This window comes from Chanodichthys erythropterus, chromosome 14 (genome assembly GCF_024489055.1).
Source record: "Chanodichthys erythropterus isolate Z2021 chromosome 14, ASM2448905v1, whole genome shotgun sequence".
Classification (NCBI taxonomy): domain Eukaryota; kingdom Metazoa; phylum Chordata; class Actinopteri; order Cypriniformes; family Xenocyprididae; genus Chanodichthys; species Chanodichthys erythropterus.
In genome coordinates, this window is record NC_090234.1 from 16,134,901 (window position 1) to 16,155,433 (window position 20,533).

Here is a 20,533-nt window from a genome sequence, read left to right on the forward strand (position 1 = left end):
ACGAGAACCCATATACTCGGAAATAACATCAATGATCGATCATAAAAAACGCATTAATTGGATGGCATGACTTTTTTCAGCTTTAAAACACTTGATATCAGTTGAAATTCACTAACAATATGCAAATGTGTGAAATTGGGCCTCTTTTTTAAAGTGCTCATATTATGGATTTTTGAAAATGACCTTTCATGCAGTGTGCAATGTAGCTGTATGTGAATGTAAACAGACCGCAAAGATGTAAAGCTGAAAGTGCATCATAAATAAAGTTATTATCTCTCAAAAGAAAGGGTCGACTCTGAATCGCTTAAACGAGTCGTTTTTAGTTCGAATCCTATTTTGCGAAGTTCACACGTCACAAGTTAACACATTTACATAATGCCTGCCTACGTTCTGCGTGGACATCTCGCAAAACTCGAACCCCTAAACGCTGTAGCTCGTTCGTGTGGATAACATGTCGACAAGACGCTGTGAAAGCAAATTTGGTTTATTTTCTCTTCCAAAGTGTAAAAAAAAGGAATTAAAGATGGGACAGTACCTGCTTTATTTGGACCAACTTGCTCCTCAGAATCACAAACTGTAAGTGAGATTAATTATTCATGTGTTTTATACCGAGTGTTTAAAATACTTTTTTAGTTAGTTTTGTGTTTTAGCTATATTGTGTATGTCTCCGGCTAACCGGCTAACTCACGTTATTAGTGTCTTAGTGAAATACTGCTGCTAATCAGCTGTGGCTCACTATTACCTAAAACTGTGTCCATTAATACAGATTGTCTGTTGTTCTTACTACTTTGAGTAATGATAATGGATGGAGCAATATTTGTTTTACAAATGTTACATCAGTCATTCATGTTAGTGCTCGGCTAACGTATGCACCGTTATTGATACAGTTAATGATGGAGTTCCCACATGTGCATTACAATAAGTTAGACATTGGTTTGTTGATGGACAAACACTTGTTAATGTTGATAGTGAGGAATTGCATCTCATAATGTACCTCAAACAAAGTAGTGTATCACTGAGAAACTCAAGTCATTCTTGTGATGGAGGTTTGGGTTGAATAACTATTTCATTTAAATGTTTCAAGATTGATATGGTAAAATCAACGCCATCGTTACTGTCTTTACAGTGTACAATCGCTGAGCTTTAGGAAGCATACAGAGCCAAATCACTAATGGTAATGGGCGGATGTTTCCGACTTGCGCTGTAAGCAGTGGACCAATCACAACAGACTGGGCTGTCTGGTCAATCAGAGCAGAGCGGGCTCTCTGAAAGGAGGGATTTAGAGAGACTGATTCATCCATCGAGTCATGTGATGTGTATTGAATACTATGAGAAAATTAAAGTGTTTTTTTGACCTTGGATGCATGTAAACCTGTTGTATGAGACATCCAAAACAAAATTAGGAACCTTTCAAATACCATAATAGGTAGACTTTAATGCTGGAATATAGTTACATTGTCATTTCCATTTAAATTTTGGTTTGATTGATCAGACATTAATTTGCATCAACACTAGGGATGCACCAATGTATCTGGCACTGATATTTATTGGCCTTGTTTTTTCATTCAATTTAAAACCATCAGTATATCGGCTCACCGATCAGGTAAAACATTATGACCACCTTCCTAATTTTGGGTTGGTCCCGGTTTTGCTACCAAAACAGCCCTGACCCGTCGAGGCATGGACTCCTCTAGACCCCTGAAGGTGTGCTGTGGTATCTGACACCAAGATGTTGGCAGCAGATCCTTTAAGTCCTGTAAGTTGTGAGGTGGAGCCTCCATGGATCGGACTTGTTTGTTCAGCACATCCCACAGATGCTTGATTGGATTAAAGGGATACTCCACCGTTTTTTCATATTAAACTATGTTATTCCCTTAACTAAGACGAGTTGATACATACCTCTCTCGTCTCAGTGCGTGCACTAAATCGCTCTGTCTTGCGGCGAAACTTTGTTAGCACTTAGCTTAGCCCAGTTCATTCAATAGGGGCAAAGCAGAGAAGCTACCAAACACCTCTACGTTTTCCCTATTTAAATACAGTTACTCGAGTAGTGTAACTCGACCTAGGACGGTGACACAAAACAAAACGTTGCGCTTTTCTAAGTGTGTAAAATGGATAACTATATCGTATGGCGGAATACCATAGCAAGTGCTCGGGAGCACTTTGACTTGGCGCAGTAATATCTTCACTCGTGAAAAGTCCTCTAAACGGCCCCCGCTCCCTCTCCTCCTCCCTCTCATTTCCGTCAATAGAACCAATGTGACTTTTACAGGAGAGGGAGCGGGGGACTTTTCACGAGTGAAGTTATTACTGCGCCAAGTCAAAGTGCTCCCGAGCACTTGCTATGGTATTCCGCCATACGATATAGTTATCCATTTTACACACTTAGAAAAGCGCAACGTTTTGTTTTGTGTCACCGTCCTAGGTCGAGTTACACTACTCGGTAACTGTATTTAAATAGGGAAAACGTGGAGGTGTTTGGTAGCTTCTCTGCTTGGCCCCTATTGAATGAACTGGGCTAAGCTAAGTGCTAACAAAGTTTCGCCGCAAGACAGAGCGATTTAGTGCACGCACTGAGACGAGAGAGGTATGTATCAACTCGTCTTAGTTAAGGGAATAACATAGTTTAATATGAAAAAAACGGTGGAGTATCCCTTTAAGATCTGGGGAATTTGGAGGCCAAGTCAACACCTCAAACTTGTTGTTGTGCTCCTCAAACCATTCCTGAACCATTTCTGCTTTGTGGCAGGAGCATTATCCTGCTGAAAGAGGCCACAGCCACCAGGGAATACTGTTTCCATGAAAGGGTGCACATGGTCTGCAACAATGCTTAGGTAGGTGGTGCGTGTCAAAGTAACATCCACATGGATGGCAGGACCCAAGGTTTCCCAGCAGAACATTGACCAAAGCATCACACTGCCTCCGCCGGCTTTCCTTGGGCCCAGGTAAGCGACGCACACGCACCTGTCCATCCACGTGATGTAAAAGAAAACATGATTCGTCAGTCCAGGCCACCTTCTTCCTTTGCTCCGTGGTTCAGTTCTGATGCTCACGTGTGCACTGTTGGTGCTTTCGGCGGTGGACAGGGGTCAGCATGGGCACCCTGACTGGTCTGCAGCTATGCAGCCCCATATGCAACAAACTGAGATGCACTGTGTATTCTGACACCCTTCTCTTCTTGTTGAACATGAACATATTAAGCTGGTTAGGTTCAAGCTGCTCTTTTAAGCCACAAAGTATTTAATTGTGTGGCATACGTAACCCTGATTCCTCGAGAGCTCTATGCCTAATAACTTGATGGTTTTGAGTACAGAAGGTGTGTCCATCACTAATAGGATGCTCTTTTCTCTCTGTGGTTCTGTAATGGTTTTGTATAGGCAAGCCATTCAGTTACCAAATCACATTTCATGAGTTACTGTCGCTCTGACTCGCTCTTTCTCTCTTTCTCTGCCAGTTGTTTCTCATGCAGACGTCTAGCGAATCACTCTGAAGGTTCAGGATGAGAAAATGGCACATATACTTACTCCACCAGGACCTAAAAGTTTCCGTAAGTTCACCCGTGAATCTCTTAAGGCCATCGAGAGCCGGATCGCTGAGGAGAACAAGAAGTCCAAGGATAAGCGGGAGAGAATTAAAGACGATGAATGCGAGAGAAAACCCAACAGTGGCCTGGAGGCCGGGAAATGTCTGCCCTTCATATATGGAGATATTCCCAGAGGAATGGTGTCCACACCACTGGAGGACCTGGACCAGTTCTACATCAATCAGACAGTGAGTTTTGATTTGTATTGTTCAACCGGAGGGTCCACAAACCTCTGAGGGTCCACAGAGGGGTCCAAAACGTCACATTGAAAAACTGTGATTCAGAATTGATTTTTTTTTAAATTAGACTTAATGAAATAAAGTCTTGGGGAAACAAAATGGAAATTTTAATGATTTGGAAACATGTAAAGTGCAGAAATATAAGAAATAATACTATTTATAATAAATATAAATAAAAAGAATACTAATACTATTCAAATAATAATAATCTCAGCAAAGGCAAACTGATTACATTCTCTGTTTTATTTTTGTGCATTTCTCTCAGAGACGAAATCTCAGAGTTAAACTGTCAGAAAAGTTTTGGTACCAAATTTTTATCAGTTTTCCACATATTATATTTTGTGGTATAATATGTCACAGTTTACTTTATTTTGCTATCCTCACTTACATAAATTAACTATAGTGTCCTGCACCCACTAGTGAAAATATATCAAAAATATATCTATACCTCTAGTGTCAGAATATTTTTTGGTTTGACTGTTTTTTTAATATATATTTATGTATACAGTTTTGTCCACTGTTCATGTATTCATATTCTTCATCTCCCTCTTCTTTAGACTTTTATAGTAGTGAACAAAAAAAAGACAATCACCCGTTTCAATGCCACTCCTGCCTTGTACATCTTCAGCCCCTTCAACCCTCTGAGGAGAATATCAATTAAGGTTTTGGTACATTCATATCCTTCTCAAGTGATAAAACATGCTGATGGTGACTGTCTTGCTGTGCTGGATGAGTATCATGTTTATACACTGTTTATACACCAGTGGCTTTCAGTTGGTAGTTTGCAATCCAAATATGGTTTGCAGGTCTGTTCTAATTGTTGATTAATGCAAATTATAAAGTGAAAATAACCATGGAATCATACTTAGTTAAGATGCATAGAGAAAACAAATCAGGCTTATCAGTTTTTAATAACGAGGAGGAAGCACTTCAAACTCTGCATTATTTTGCCAGAAATTCATCTGTCACTTAGTAGACAGATGTCAAATGGACATGTTGTGTGACGCCCCAACAAATTTACACAAGGTCATGAAAATATGACCCAAATGAAATTTTAGAAAGGTTCACTTCAGGATAAACATGCTTTGCTTGATAAATTATTAGCGGCTGAGAGCCTGAAACTGTGGCTTGATGACTTGATGTCTAATGTAAAATCTGATCCTGAAGCAAAGCTCATTGCGAACCACTCATATGTGACTTCAAACATTTATCAAAAAAAAATGTACTTGATTTTACTAGATAAAAATGTTTTTTGTTTTGTTTTTGTTTTTTTCCACACTGCAAAAAATGTCATATTTATTTTGTGTATTTTAGACTCTACTGTTCAAAGGTTTGGGGTCCGTAAAATTGTGTAATATATTAAAAAGGCTGTATTTATTTGATCAAAACACAGTAAAACAGTAATGTTGTGAAATATGATTACAATTTAAAATAACTATTTCTAGTTCTATTTGAATATATTTTAAAATATAATTTATTCCTATGATGTAAAAGCTGAATTATTAACGGGTTTGAACACTTATTTGCTGTTAAAAATGCGAGACCTTTTCTTTTAACTTGAACACTGTCACTTTCAAAAAACATTGAAACCCCAACCCCAAACTTTTGAACGCTAATGTAGTTCAGTCACTACATTTCCTTAACTGCAGTTTTCACGTTGTTCAGTATGGTTATAATGTTCACTATACTGTTCAACTGCGCTTTCATGGTCTACACACAACCTCCAGACTGGGCCAAGAATGTAGAGTAAGTTGATCTCTTTCTTGCTTTCCAGACATACTGGTGAAATGCTGGCCATGTTGGTTCAACGCAGTAACTGACCGTATTGTTTTAACAGATATGCCTTCACTGGGATATACACCTTTGAAGCGCTCATAAAGATCGTCGCCAGGGGATTCTGTGTGGGACAGTTTACGTTCCTCAGAGACCCGTGGAACTGGTTGGATTTTATTGTTATTGTCATGGCGTAAGTATGACAAGTCTGTTATTTTATCCCTGCTACGCTGATATAAATGATTCAAATTTATTTATTCTCACTGCTTAAAGGTGAAGTGTGTAATTTTTTTAATGGTAAAAGACTTTTTCAACTGATCTTGTTTACTTTCTTCTGTCTTATTGTGGAGGATTAATCTGTGAAAATTGTTACAAATAAAAAATGGTAACACTTTCTGAACGTTAATTAATAAAAACTGTTCATTGTTAGTTAGTTCATATTAGCTCAGGTCTATTAAATAATATTAACCAACTGAATCCATTTTTATATGGAACACCACTTTTCTCCATCCAATCAGTTCCTTATAGATCAAAGTCCCGCCCTTTTTTGTTTCTCCATTTATTGTTTAACTTTGAAATATTTCACATGATGATGTCAACTTCTGGTCAGTCAGTTGTGGGACACAGGAGGATGGGACTGAAAGGGCTTTTGGGAAACTTCTTTCATAATTATTTTTGCAATTCTGTTTGTTTTTGCTAGTGGCACATAAATTACACACTTCACCTTTAGATTTTCATTGTCCATAGAGAGGTCAAAAGTTGTTTTTATCCCAAGGTCAAAAGTCATTTCAGTTGTTCTAGTCAGCTTGCAAGAATTAGAGTCATGTGGATAATAGTGTCTGGTAAATGATTACAAATAACATTTGAAAGTATTGAATTAGTAGTTTATACATTTAGAGTTTAAAGTTTAGAGTTAAAAAAATTAAACAAGTTTGTGTTTCTTTACTGAGTTAATTCTTTCATTAATTAACACCCTCATGTCGTTGCAAACCCATAACACCTTCGTTCATCTTCGGAACACAAATGAAGATATTTTTGATGAAATATGAGAGCTTTCTGACCTCCTTATAGACAGCAATGTCATAACAAATTTCAAGTCCCAGAAAGATACTAAAGACATTGTTAAAGGATTAGTCACTTCAGAATTAAAATTTCCTGATAATTTACTCACCCCCATGTCATCTAAGATGTTTGTCTTTCTTTCTTCAGTAGAACAGAAATGAAGGTTTTTGAGGAAAACATTTCAGGATTTTTCTCCATATAGTGGACTTCACTGGGGGTCAACGGGTTGAAGGTCCAAATGTCAGTATCAGTGCAGCTTCAAAGAGCTCTACATGATCCCAGACGAGGAATAAGAGTCTTATCTAGAGAAAGGATCAGTCGTTTTCTAAAAAAAAATAACAATGTATATAATTTTTAACAACAAATGCTTGTCTTGCACTGCTCTGCGATGCACCACACATTACGTAATCACATTGGAAAGGTCATGTGTAGGTGGAAGTACTCCATCTCATTTTCTCCTACAACTTCAAAATCGTCTGACATCGCTGTTTTGCCCTTTTTTTGTAAAGGCTATTCGACTTAGTCTTTGCATGTTCAGTTTGTTGACACTGGATCAGTACTTCCACCTACGTCATGCGTGACCTTTCCAGCGTGATTACGTCAACTGCGTAGGAGAATAAAGTTGTTAATTTTTGTTTGTTTTTGCACACAATATAGTATTCACAATGTCTTTACTACCTTTCTGGGCCTTGAAATTAGTTATGACATTGCTGTGTGTAGTAGGGAGATCAGAAACATCTTGGATTTCAACAAAAATATCTTTTTTTGAAGATGAACAAAAGTCTTACGGGTTTGAAATGACATGAAGGTGAGTGATTAGTGACAGAAATTTCATTTTTGTGTGAACTAACTTACTTACAATGATTATTAAAAATGCCCATAAGGCCATTGGCATCAACAGTACCCATCAGCTTCATTTGTATCTGTGCATTTGGTCCCACAGGTTTGTAACAGAGTTTATAAACATAGGCAATATATCAGCTCTCCGCACGTTCAGGGTACTCAGAGCTTTGAAAACTATTTCAGTAATTCCAGGTAAGCAGAGAACATGTTTAGGTGTAAGACCTCTGTGTGACCTTTGAACCCGACTGCAACCCTGTGTCGAGACCTTCCTGTGTTTTGTATGTCTGTCAGTGTTTGATTTCCCACCCTCCATGTTTCAGATATGTAACTGAGTTTGTGGATCTGGGTAATGTGTCCGCCCTGCGAGCGTTCAGAGTTCTTCGAGCCCTGAAAACTATATCGGTCATCCCAGGTGAGAGTTAGGGCAAAGGTCAAGGTCACAGATGCAGACACTGCTTTCTTCAAGCATGTCTTCTCTAACTGCTTAATTTTTTCCCAGATAATTTCCAGTTTTTATTTCAGGTATTCTTGCTCTGATTCATGATTTGATGGTTGCATGAAAAAAAAAGTCAGATTCACAATGAATAACTAAATTTTAATCGATAGGTCAAAAAACTCATTTTTCGATTTTGGCTTCCAACGATTATGAAAACAAGATAATCGAGTTAAAATGATTGTTGTGCCGCTGCTGCATTCCGTCAGGCGCACCTTCCTTTCCTTCACAGGCTTTGTTCCTCCCTAAAAGCCCAAACATAACATCCAAATCAGCCAAATAAGTGAGTGTTGTAAAATGCAGTCTGCTGTTGCTAATTTGCGGGACATGTTTGATACTAAACAGTGTTATTAAAAGTGCATTTAGCCACAAAAGAGACACTGTTGCCCATGCGGCTTTCTGTGAGCTCGCTCTGAAGCAGCTGAACGCGGATAAGAAAATGGGCTTTGAATATGTGCCTAGACGTGTACACACAAAAATGTCAAAATGCCTTTTTGGAGAGTATTCATGTAAACACAGTCAGTTATGTCTTAAGTAAACATACACAGTTGAGAAAGAAAACGCGTGTGTATCAGTATAATGGATCTGTGCATTAACTCTTAAAGTGACAGCAGCCTAATATACCACTCACTGATCTTAACTGAATAACTTAAGTAGCTTTAATGAGGATTCATCTTTATTATTTAATGTGTACTGTAAGACTATGCAGTGTTATATGCAGTGTTGTTTTTACTTTTGATTATTCAATTTTTTTGCTGTTGTTGTTGTTGTTGTTGTAGCTTGTTTACGACACTAAATAAAAAATAAAAAAGTTTACATCTCGCAATTCTGACTTGCTTTCTCAAAATTGTGAGATATAAACTCGCAATTGCAAGAAATAAAGTCAGAATTCTGACTTTTCTCACAATTCTAAATTATTTTCTCATAATTGTGAATTTATATCTCACAATTCTGACTTTTTAACTCAGAATTCTGAGAAAAAATCAGTCTTTTTTTCCTCAGAATTGGACAGAATTGTGAGTTTATATCTTGTGATTCTGAATTTATAACACACAATTGCGACTTTATATCACCAATTCTGACTATAACACACAATTCTGACTTCATAACGAATAACAATTGTGAGTTTATATCACACAATTCTGAGAAAAAAGTCAGAATCGTGAGATGTAAACTGGCAATTGTAAGAAAAAAAGTCAGAACTGTGCGATAAAAAGTCGCAATTATACCTTTTTTATTGTTTATTCAGTGGCTGAAACAAGCTTCCATAGGATACCACTGTAAAACTTAAAACACTGTTTATTTAATTTGTATTTTCATTCTGTTGCAGTTATTTGTCAGTATTGTTTGTAATTAGTTTCTTTGTTCTTATTGTATTGCTTACTGTTTGTTTTATGTAATTGTTTTTCTTACATTAGTTAACTTAATATTAGTTTTTGCTGAAGTATTGATAATTGTGAAATTTCACTGATATTTAAAATTACTCGTATTGCCCAACAATAATCATGTTAAATAATCGTGCTTTCAATATTGACCAAAAATAATCATGATTATGATTTTTGCCACAATCGAGCAGCCCTAGTTTGATTCTATGCAACGACTCCCTGAACTGCAGTCATTACTTTTGTCATGTCTTATTCAAGAACTGTTATGGAGTCATCAGACCGAATCAGTGACCTTATTTAGTACAAAAGTACTAAACCAATCATTGTTAAGTGTGATTGAAATCAGAACCAGAATCATTGTTTTTTGTTTCTCCTCTCCTTTTGTGATGAGTTTACGTTTGTACTGTACTCGTCTTGCATGTCTTCATGTAGTCGCTGTTCATTTATTATGAGCATCTGTGAAATGTTTATATTGATGTTTTTTCAAACATATTTTAAAGGGTCCAAAATAATTTTTTAAATTTTATGACAAGTTGCTATCTTGCATGATTTAAACTAAATTATAAGAATGATCACCTGACCAATGCTAATGTAAGTGAATTAAACTAAAGAAAATGTCTGTTGTGACTTCTTAAAATGGCTATATTTGTCAAAACAAGGAAACTTCTCGCATGAAGATAAAATGATGATGGCCTGTGCTATTTTCAGAAATAAACTGTAAAAAAAAAATTTAAACTGCTAAATAATCCCATCTCATGGCCAGAAATAAATATTTGGATTCAAAGTGAATTTGGACCCTGAGTACATTATGCTGAGACCTCAGTGTAAAGTTGGAAAGTGACAAGGTTTCCTCTGTTCTCCACAGGCCTGAAAACAATCGTTGGAGCTCTGATCCAGTCGGTGAAGAAACTGTCAGATGTGATGATCTTGACCCTTTTTTGCCTAAGTGTCTTCGCTTTGGTCGGACTGCAACTGTTCATGGGAGTTCTTAAACATAAATGTGTGTTCTACAATTCTTCTATTATTCCTGATAAGCCAGAGGAGTGTTACAACTCAACCATCTGCAAGGCATACATTAACGATCGTAGTGAGTTCATTTTCCTTCTTGAAATATATTCAGAATCTAATGCAATCTGTCTGAATGCTAATTCATTTTTTTGTTCCATCGATCATTCTATCTACCTAGTTTAGGTGGGTATTTTCAGCAGAAAACCACATAGAGATTATATAATATATAAATCAATATATTAATTAATTAATATATGTATACACACACACACATACACAGTATATATACTTTCAGACCCTGCTGTAGGTGGCAAGATATTGCAAATATCCTTATCACATGGTCACATAATCCAGGAAGGACTGATCATTTGTATCCTTATCTGCAAATTTTAGTTGAAGTGAGCTTTTAGTAAACCAAAAAACTGTCAGTGATATGGGGAACATTTTGATCTGGGCCAATATAAAGCAAGTGAAGAGTGACAGGTCCAATGTACTAACTATAGGTCTGAAGAGAAAATATAGTGTGTGTGAGGGATGCTCATATCTGCCAGACAGCCAGCTGTCATCATTCAGCATCATGGGTGTTTGCATTACTGCCAGCCATGAAAAACCTGTTTGAGAGAAAGAGGAATTCCACCTTGCTCATGGGGGGAATATGATATCCATTGGCAAGTACTTTAGTGGGATGGGGGAAGCTATCATGCAGGAATGAGGTAATGTGGTGCGTTGTTTGTTGAGGACGATGCTTTCCACATTCCACACTCCATCTTATTCTGATATATGCACTAATCTTACTGGTATTTTGCAATTTCCCTCATTCGCATGGGGTTTGGCTGCACAGACAAGAACAGAACACTATTTAGAGTCTCATTAGCTTGGATAGCCTACAAGTTGACCCTGGTAAGCTCGATTGCTAAAAAAGAAGTGTTTCTGTCCAAGCGATATTTTGAAGAAAAAGAATGAATATATATATATATATATATATATATATATATATATATATATATATATATATATATATTAGACCATTCACAGCATGTGATAGCAATCATAAACATTCGCCTGGTGTATGGCTCTGTTTGTCAAACAGTATGTATAGTGGGCGTCCATACGGGTTTTGCACAAAAGATGAACATGACGGCACATGCTAGTGGATGAGTTGAATCAACTCCACAGCAACTACATCAATTTATCCACTAACCATTCAGAAACGTCCAGTTTCATTCTAAAAGTTGTAACTTCTTCCTGAGTCTCTTCATCAGTGTCGACTCCGGTTTGAACAATGTAAGGCTGAACACCGTTACTGACAATCCTCATTTTGGCTGCGTGAGATTCTCCAGCTTTGTTGTTGTTGAGCTGTTAAAGCTCCGCCCTCTTCTGGAGCAGCAGCCCATTTGCATTTAAAGGGACACACTCAACTAGGGGCAAATTTGACAAGCTATAATAAATGATATGTGTGTTATTTTGAGCTGAAACTTCACAAACACATTCTGGGGACACCAGAGACTTGTATTACATTTTGTGAAAAGGGGCATTATAGGTCCTCTTTAAATATAAAAAATATGGTATTAAATGACCTATTATGGACAGAATAAACACCAACAAATAGAATATAACACAAATCAACTAATACACTTTAGCTTTGTATAAGAACTATTATGAATTCTATGTTAATATATGAATTATTAACAATTCTTTGTCCTGTAGGTAACCATTATGTACCAACAGGAAAGAAAGATGCTCTGATCTGTGGAAGAAGCAGTGATGCTGGGTAGGCAACACTTGGAAACAGACCTGGATATCGAATGGTTTCATAAACTGTCACATGAGTAGACCGGATCACAAGTGGACAGTGCTAAATACAGGTGTAAACGGGTCTAAAACATTTTGAGCTTTCCACTTTCGACCACTTCCAGAGGTACTCGAAAACGGATTGCTTTCGTAGTGTAAATGCTCATGTGATCGAATACGTTCGAACAGCCTGAAAGGGCCACCTACTATCTGCCTACTGATCTAATGCTGAAATATTATGGAAATTGCGCTAGCAAGACGGGATTTAAACTTTGTCGGTTGAAAACACAAGTTTGGTTTAAAAATGAAAAATGTAACAAGCACAATGTTCTCTCACCATGTTTTTCTGTTGCCTCCGGGCGTGTTCATATGTAAATTGCACAAGCTTATTTTGTCCATTAGATTAAAAGATCTGAAAAAATTCATACATTTTCCCACCCATAAACCCTCCTTACAGAGAAATCACGACAGAGGTGGTTAAAAGTAGATGGACTAAAACACCAGGTGTAAACGCGTATGTGTCTCACTCGTCTACTTGTGATCCGATCGACCAAAGCGTATCTTAATACCAGGTTAAAACAGAGCCTCAGTTGCACGTTTTATGTTCTGTTGATATCAGTTGATATCAGTGTCACTCGTGTTCATTTCAGGCATTGTCCAGAAGGATTTGTCTGTCTAAAAGCAAGTCCTAATCCAGATTATGGTTACACAAGTTTTGATTCCTTTGGCTGGGCCTTCCTTTCCTTATTCAGACTGATGACTCAAGACTACTGGGAGAATCTTTACCAACAGGTGTGTGCTTAGAGGAAATTGAACTCGTATGGTTGTTTTTATTTCATGCAACACAAAAGGTGAGATGAGGTGTGGGCTGTCAAGCTTTAAAAAAACACAGTAAAAGTAGTCCATATGATTTTAACACTTTATTCCAAGTATTCTAATGCAATACAACATTACTGACGAGATTACGAAAAATTGTTGTTCCCTGAAAATCTTGCTTTTCATGATGTTCAAAACTAGTGTTTGATGAGAATTGCATGAACCTATAAAGTTTATGCACAGTTTATTCTCCTTCACTTCCTCTGAAATTTCAATTTAGACTATTTTGTGGTATTTTTTATGTTTTTTGTAAAACTTTACTTAAAGGTGCCCTAGAATTGAAAATTGCATAGTTGAATAACAAGAGTTCAGTACATGGAAATGACATACAGTGAGTCTCAAACACCATTGTTTCCTCCTCCTTGTGTAAATCTCATTTGTTTAAAAGACCTCCGAAGAACAGGTGAATCTCAACATAACACCGACTGTTACGTAACAGTCAGGATCATTAATATGTATGCCCCCAATATTTGCATATGCCAGCCCATGTTCAAGGCATTAGACAAGGGCAGCAAGTATTAACATCTGGATCTGTGCACAGCTGAATCATCAGACTAGGTAAGCAAGCAAAGACAATAGCGAAAAATGGCAGATGGAGCAATAATAACTGATATGATCCATGATATCATGATATTTTTAGTGATATTTGTAAATTGTCTTTCTAAATGTTTCGTTAGCATGTTGCTAATGTACTATTAAATGTGGTTAAAGTTACCATTGTTCCCTTTCAGTCGGTCACGTTCGACGTACGTCAGTAGTGACCGACGAATTGGGATATCGCTTAGAGAGCCCTATCAGCTTCGTGTAAACTAAAACAAGCCAATGGAATTGGCGTGCGATATTTGCATAATGCGCACCGCCTCCGACAGGTGTATATAAATAGGAAGCAGATGCAATCGCACTCTGTCTTTCGCTTCGGAGCCATACAGTGGTGTCCTGTGTTCAGAAGACTAACCTTTCATCGTGAAGAAAACTGAACTGCCTCAGAAGAGGATTCTACAGCAAGCCGTGTGCTGGTAGTTACGTTGCTTCAGCGAGGTTGCGAGCTTCCGAGGAGCCGAGCTATAGCTCTCAACTGCTGTTTTCACAGCAACACGCCTAGAGTGAAAAAGAGTGTGTGTTGCGATTTGGGCCGGTTCCTCGGTGTGCCCAGGGAGTGGTGTACCTGGCACATCGCGTCACTCCCTGTGTGCTTCAGCACGAGCGAGTTGACTGTTTCCCCTTCTAAAAGAGCTTACAGACGAACCCTGACAGTATGTCATTTCGTCTGTGCGTTACTGGGTGCGGTCGTTCCCTGGTCCCTGCTGATGGGCACAATCGCTGCATCTCGTGTTTGGGCGTTCAGCACGCTGAAGCAGCTTTTGTGGATGGTTCATCCTATCGCAGTGCTGAGGTCGAGACTCTCCTTCCTGAAGTCTCAGGAAGCGGGGGTCCCCTCCCCTATGCCCCGTTCGACCATTTTTTCCGGCCCGGTGTGTGGGTGGGGGGGGGGTTTGGGGCGCGCTGGTCAGCTCCAGCGTCCCGCCCCAATGCCTTTCTTCCCGGAAGTGCATGATGAGGTGACCAGGTCTTGGCAAACACCGTATAGTGTTCGTGCCAGGCCTGGTCCCGTGTCCGCCTTCACCTCCCTGGACGGCGGGGTAGCCAGGGGGTACGCGAGGATCCCGCCAGTCGAGCGGTCTGTTGCGATGCAGCTGTGTCCAACGGCCACTGGCTGGCGTGGTGAGCCGCGTCTCCCGTCCCGGGCCTGTAAATTCTCAGCCGGTCTGACTGAGAAGGCTTACAGTGCCTGTGGGCAGGCTGCCTCCGCCCTGCACGCGAAGGCCCTTTTGCAGGTTTACCAGGCAAAAGCACTGTCGGAGATGCCCCAGGAAGGTCCTGACCAACAGCTGCTGGGGGAGCTGCGCGCTGCCACCGACCTTGCCCTCCGGGCAACGAAGGTGACAGCACGCGCTGTTGGTCACGCGATGTCTACCCTGGTAGTCCAGCAACGCCATCTCTGGCTGATCCTGGCGTACATGCGCGATGCCGACAAACAGCGGTTCCTAAATTCCCCCGTGTCCCCGGTCGGCCTTTTCGGCGACGCAGTGGAGAGCTTCGCCCAACAGTTCTCTGCTGCACAGAAGCAGGCCGAGGCTATCAGACATGTCATGCCACGGCGGTCCGCTGCTGCCTCCACCCAGCCGCCCGTGGCCCAGCCTCAGCCTGCTCGTCGCCGAGGGCGCCCGCCTGCTCCGTCCTCCGCCCCTGCTAAGTCAGCAAAGCAGCAGCCTACACCAGCCAGACAGCAGGGTGCCGGTCGCGGACGTGGTGCCCAGCCCGTCTCAGCCAAGCCAGGTGGCAAACGAAAAAAGAAGTCACGGCCCTGAGACGGGCAACCTGGAGGGGAAGGTTCTCGCTCTTTGGGAGAGTGTACCATCATCTCTCCCACCCCCGGAGGAGGGCCAGGGGGAATTTGTGATGTCTGTCTGTCCACCGCCGCTGGCTCCCCGGAGTCCAGCGGTACCCACTTTTTCACAAAAAGAGCAGTTTCCTCAAACTCCAGGTCACAACAGAGTGCGTCTGCCAGTGTGCCAGGCCCTGCCTCGCCGCTCGCATCCCCCTCCCATTCCGCCAGTAGGCGGCAGTGTGATGGCGCAGACCGCGCCCCGTGCGCCATCTCCCATTCGCACTGCTGCCTCGCAGAGTCCGACCTCACTTCGGGACGCTCCCATGCCGTCCGAGTCGGGTCCCTCTCTGCCTTGCTGCCCCACCCCCGGTGCGTCTGTGGTGCCTTTGGTCCCGCTGACTCGGAGTCTCGCTGATCACGCTTCCCAGCCCGTCCCGCTGGCTCATTCGCACCATCAGACTTGGCTATGCGATTCAGTTCGCCCGGCGTCCCCCGGTTTTCAGGGGTGTCCACTTCACTCAAGTGTCGTTGGACAGTGCACCTGTTCTCCGGGCGGAGATTGCTGTCCTACTGGCGAAGGATGCAATCGAGCCGGTCCCTCCAGCCGATATGAAGTCGGGGTTCTACAACCCCTTCAACTTCATTGTACCAAAAAAGGGCGGTGGGCTACGGCCAATCCTGGATCTGCGCGTCCTGAACCGGTATCTTCACGGGATGCCGTTCAAGATGCTCACGCAGAAGCGCATTTTCGAATGCGTCCGTCCCCAGGATTGGTTTGCAGCAATAGACCTGAAGGACGCGTACTTTCATGTCTCGATTCTGCCTCGACACAGACCCTTCCTACAGTTTGCGTTAGAGGGTCGGGCATATCAGTACAAAGTCCTACCCTTCGGGCTGGCCCTGTCACCCCGCGTCTTTACGAAGGTTGCGGAGGCGGCCATTGTTCCCCTCAAGGAACAGGGCGTTCGTATCCTCAACTACCTCGACGACTGGCTGATTCTGGCCAGCTCGCGAGAGCAGTTGTGCGAACACAGGGACATGGTTCTAGCTCACCTCAGCCGGTTGGGTCTTCGGGTCAACTGGGACAAGAGCTAACTCGCCCCTGGGCAGAGGATCTCTTATCTCGGTCTCGACCTAGACTCGGTTGCACGTCCAGTCGGTGTTGAACTGCCTGAGCTCGCTCAAGCGCAGGACAGCGGCCCCACTGAAAGATTTTCAGAGGCTCCTGGGGCATATGGCATCTGCAGCCACGGTCACGCCGCTCGGATTGCTCCATATGAGGCCGCTTAAACACTGGCTCCGTGGCCAGGTCCCGAGATGGGAATGGCAGTGCGGCACGCTCCGTGTCCCCATGACACCGAGCTGCCATCGCACCCTTGACGAGCTGTCACCGCAGCCTCCACTTGCGGGCGAGTGGCGGCTCCACCCCCAGGCGGTTCAGCTGATTTGGCAGCATTTCGGCGAGGCCCAGGTAGACCTGTTTGCCTCCCCAGAAACTGCCCACTGCCAGTGGTTTTATTCCCTGACCGGCGGCACGCTCGGCACGGATGCCCTGGCACACAGCTGGCCCCCGGGTCTGCGCAAATATGCGTTTCCCCCAGTGAGCCTTCTCGCACAACTCCTGTGCAAGGTCAGGGAGGTCGGGGAGCAGGTTCTGTTAGTGGCTCCGTACTGGCCCACTCGGACCTGGTTCTCAGACCTCATCCTCCTCGCGACAGCCCCTCCCTGGCTGATTCCTCTGAGGAAGGACCTCCTGACTCAGAGACGGGGCACCCTGTGGCACCCGCGTCCCGATCTATGGAACCTCCACGTGTGGTCCCTGGACGGGATGCGGAGGTTCTGAGTGGTCTCCCGCAAGCGGTCGTAGACACCATCACTTCCGCTAGAGCTCCTTCCACTAGGAGTCTCTATGCGCTGAAGTGGAACCTGTTCGTCGAATGGTGCGCCTCTCGCCGAGAGGACCCCCGATTATGTTCGGTCGGATCCGTGCTTTCCTTCCTGCAAGAAGGGTTGGAGCGAAGGCTGTCTCCCTCCACCCTGAAGGTGTATGTTGCCGCTATCGCCGCACATCACCACGCAGTTGAGGGTAAGTCCCTGGGGAAACACGATCTGATCGTCAGGTTCCTGAGGGGGGCGAGGAGACTGAATCCTCCTCGCCCTTCCTCCGTACCCTCTTGGGATCTGACCCTGGTTCTCACAGCTCTCCGGGGTCATCCCTTTGAGCCTTTGCAATCAGTCGACCTGAAACTAATGTCTCTCAAGACGGTTCTTCTGGTTGCATTGGCTTCCCTGAAGAGGGTAGGGGATCTGCATGCATTTTCGGTCGACGAAGCGTGCCTAGAATTCGGGCCCGGTGATTCTCACGTCATCCTGAGACCCCGACCTGGATACGTGCCCGAGGTTCCTACCACTCCCTTCAGAGATCAGGTAGTGAACCTGCAAACGCTGCCCTCGGAGGAGGCAGACCCAGCCCTAGCTTTGCTCTGTCCCGTCCGCGCTCTGCGCGTTTACGTGGACAGAACGCGAAGCTTCAGGACCTCAGATCAGCTCTTCGTCTGTTACGGAAGCCAGCAGAAGGGAAAGGCTGTCTCCAAGCAGAGGATGGCCCACTGGATAGTGGATGCCATCGCCTTGGCGTACGAATCCCAGGGCGTGCCTTGCCCGCTCGGGTTGAGAGCCCACTCCACCAGAGGGGTGGCCTCTTCCTGGGCGCTGGCTCATGGCGCCTCGCTGACAGATATCTGTAGAGCTGCGGGCTGGGCGACACCTAACACGTTCGCTAGGTTCTATAGCCTACGTGTAGAGCCGGTATCTTCACGTGTACTCGCATCCACTAGTCGGTAGACGTGTTGTACCCGCTCTAAGTGTCGGCTTGCAATGCCATTCCCGCCCCCTGGCCGAATACGTGCATACTTTCACTCCCTGTCGAGTTCCTCCGCCTCCCCCTTCGGCTCGGACATTGCGGAGTGTCTGATGCCAGGCCTACATCCGTCGCTGACGCTGTCTGTTGGCTGGGGCCCATATGTCGTGACCCCTCTACGTGAGCGGTCCCATATGTGTAATTATCCACGGTTTAAAACTCCCTACGGCGAGTCTGTGTCTTTCCCTTAGCAGAGCCAGCTCTGCTGTCACCTGTCAGATTAGTCTCCCCCTAACCAGGTGGAGCCATCCCAGGGACTCCATATGCGTACTGCCCCCCGGGCCAGTCCATATGTGTATTTTCCACGTAAACTCCTCCCCCATTGGGTAGGTAGTGGCCTCTGCAGCGTCCCTTACGGGTTCGCTTCCCCAGTGTAGTCTAGTTTACTTAGTGGGTATGTCGGTACAGCGGTAGACTCTCTCGGTGTAAGCTCGCCCCCTTCACCGTCCAGCCGGTGCTATCGGCGGCTGAGCTTGCGCTGGGCGCTGGAAGGGGTTTTGTAACTGTGGCGCTTTAGTTGGGATCCCAATTCGTCAGTCACTACTGACGTACGTCGAACGTGACCGACTGAAAGGGAACGTCTCGGTTACGTATGTAACCCTCGTTCCCTGAAGGAGGGAATGGAGACGTACGTCCCGTCGCCACAGTTTCTGTACCCTCGCTGTAGCGCGGACACCAGTTGTCTCCTCAGCGAAAAACAGAGTGCGATTGCATCTGCTTCCTATTTATATACACCTGTCGGAGGCGGTGCACATTATGCAAATATCGCACGCCAATTCCATTGGCTTGTTTTAGTTTACTATCAAACTCATTCAGAATCAAATGTAAACATCCAAATAAATACTGTACTCACATGATCTGATCCATACATGCAGCATGCACAACGAACATCTTGTAAAGATCCATTTGATATCTTTTCATAAATAATTGTAACCAAAGTTAAAATGCATTATAATATTCACAGATTGCTTGTTACATCTGAAATTGGTTGTTTGTCATGTTTTAATGCATTATGCTTTCTAAAGGTGTATTATAATGTATTATAACTGTGTTTACAATTATTCATGAGACCATACAATGCATAAGGTGCATTAGAAGGCATAATTCATGCATTAAAAATACTTTTATAATGCATTATACATAAAAGATTTAAGTAAAGTGTTTTAATTTATGTTATTTATTGAACTTGACAGCTCCATTCCGCATCCACTGTAATTACATGTAAAAGAAAATAATCATAATTGTTCAAAATGACACAAATAGCTTCCTGTGTGTTTCTCCTACAATAATCATGGACTTTTATTACAGACTCTTCGAGCCGCAGGAAAAACCTACATGATTTTTTTCGTGCTGGTCATTTTCTTGGGTTCCTTCTACCTGGTGAACCTGATCTTAGCTGTGGTGGCCATGGCATATGACGAACAAAACCAAGCCGCTATTGATGAGGCTTTGAAGAAAGAAGAGGAGTTTAACGCCATGCTTGAGCAGATCATGAGACAGGAAGAGGAAGCTCAGGTCTGTTGGGTGATTACACATAAACAGTATATGATTAGAATGCATGAACCAATAAAAAATCAAAGTGTTTTCAAAGCATCTGCCAAATGCATAAATGTAAATGCATGAAACCTTTGCAAACTGTTGCGTAAGTGTATTGACGGTCTGTCATGTGATTGGTTGACAGGCTGAGGCTGAGGCTGAGGCTGAAGCTGAGGCTGAAGCGTCCAAGTGCGAGGGGCTCAGTGGAGAAAGAACGGACAGTTCCTCGGACGCCTCCAAACTCAGCTCCAAAAGTGCAAAAGAACGACGCAACCGCAGGAAAAAGAGACAGCGTCAGGGGGATGGAGAGAAAGAGGAGGATTCGAGGAGGGAGGGAAACGATAGAAAGTCCAGCTTCCGTTTTACAGCCGATGGAAATATACGGTGTTCACGTGAAAGGACATACACGTCTCCACATCAGGTTAGAAATGTCTCACTGTCATTTGATGTTTGCTATAGCAATAAGGAAATGTCATTTACTTGAGTTCTTACAATAAGGAAGTGAGTCGAGAGCTCAGGAGGGGGCGGAGAGCGCAAGCAATTAAAGGGGACGCAGCCCTGAATCGGCACATTTCTAATTATGCCTCAAAATAGGCAGTTAAAAAAATTAATAAAAAAAAAAATCTATGGGGTAT

At 42.9% G+C, this 20,533-nt stretch overlaps 1 protein-coding gene across 8 annotated transcripts in view; it reads left to right on the top strand.

The window, feature by feature from the left end:
- Positions 1-3,501: 3,501 nt before the first annotated feature.
- The window catches only part of scn1laa (sodium channel, voltage-gated, type I-like, alpha), a 60,247-nt gene continuing 43,215 nt past the window's right edge, over positions 3,502-20,533 (top strand). For 3 of the 8 annotated variants that reach the window (XM_067409856.1, XM_067409858.1, XM_067409860.1), the window contains exons 1-10: positions 3,508-3,771; positions 4,380-4,498; positions 5,479-5,568; positions 5,660-5,788; positions 7,821-7,912; positions 10,244-10,465; positions 12,094-12,157; positions 12,828-12,969; positions 19,671-19,877; positions 20,050-20,319. In XM_067409856.1, the coding sequence (XP_067265957.1) occupies positions 3,508-3,771; positions 4,380-4,498; positions 5,479-5,568; positions 5,660-5,788; positions 7,821-7,912; positions 10,244-10,465; positions 12,094-12,157; positions 12,828-12,969; positions 19,671-19,877; positions 20,050-20,319 (1,599 nt within the window). Of the gene's footprint in view, positions 3,772-4,379; positions 4,499-5,478; positions 5,569-5,659; positions 5,789-7,600; positions 7,693-7,820; positions 7,913-10,243; positions 10,466-12,093; positions 12,158-12,827; positions 12,970-19,670; positions 19,887-20,049; positions 20,320-20,533 lie in introns of all 8 variants that reach the window. The other 5 variants (XM_067409859.1, XM_067409861.1, XM_067409855.1 and 2 more) reach the window with 4 other exon arrangements.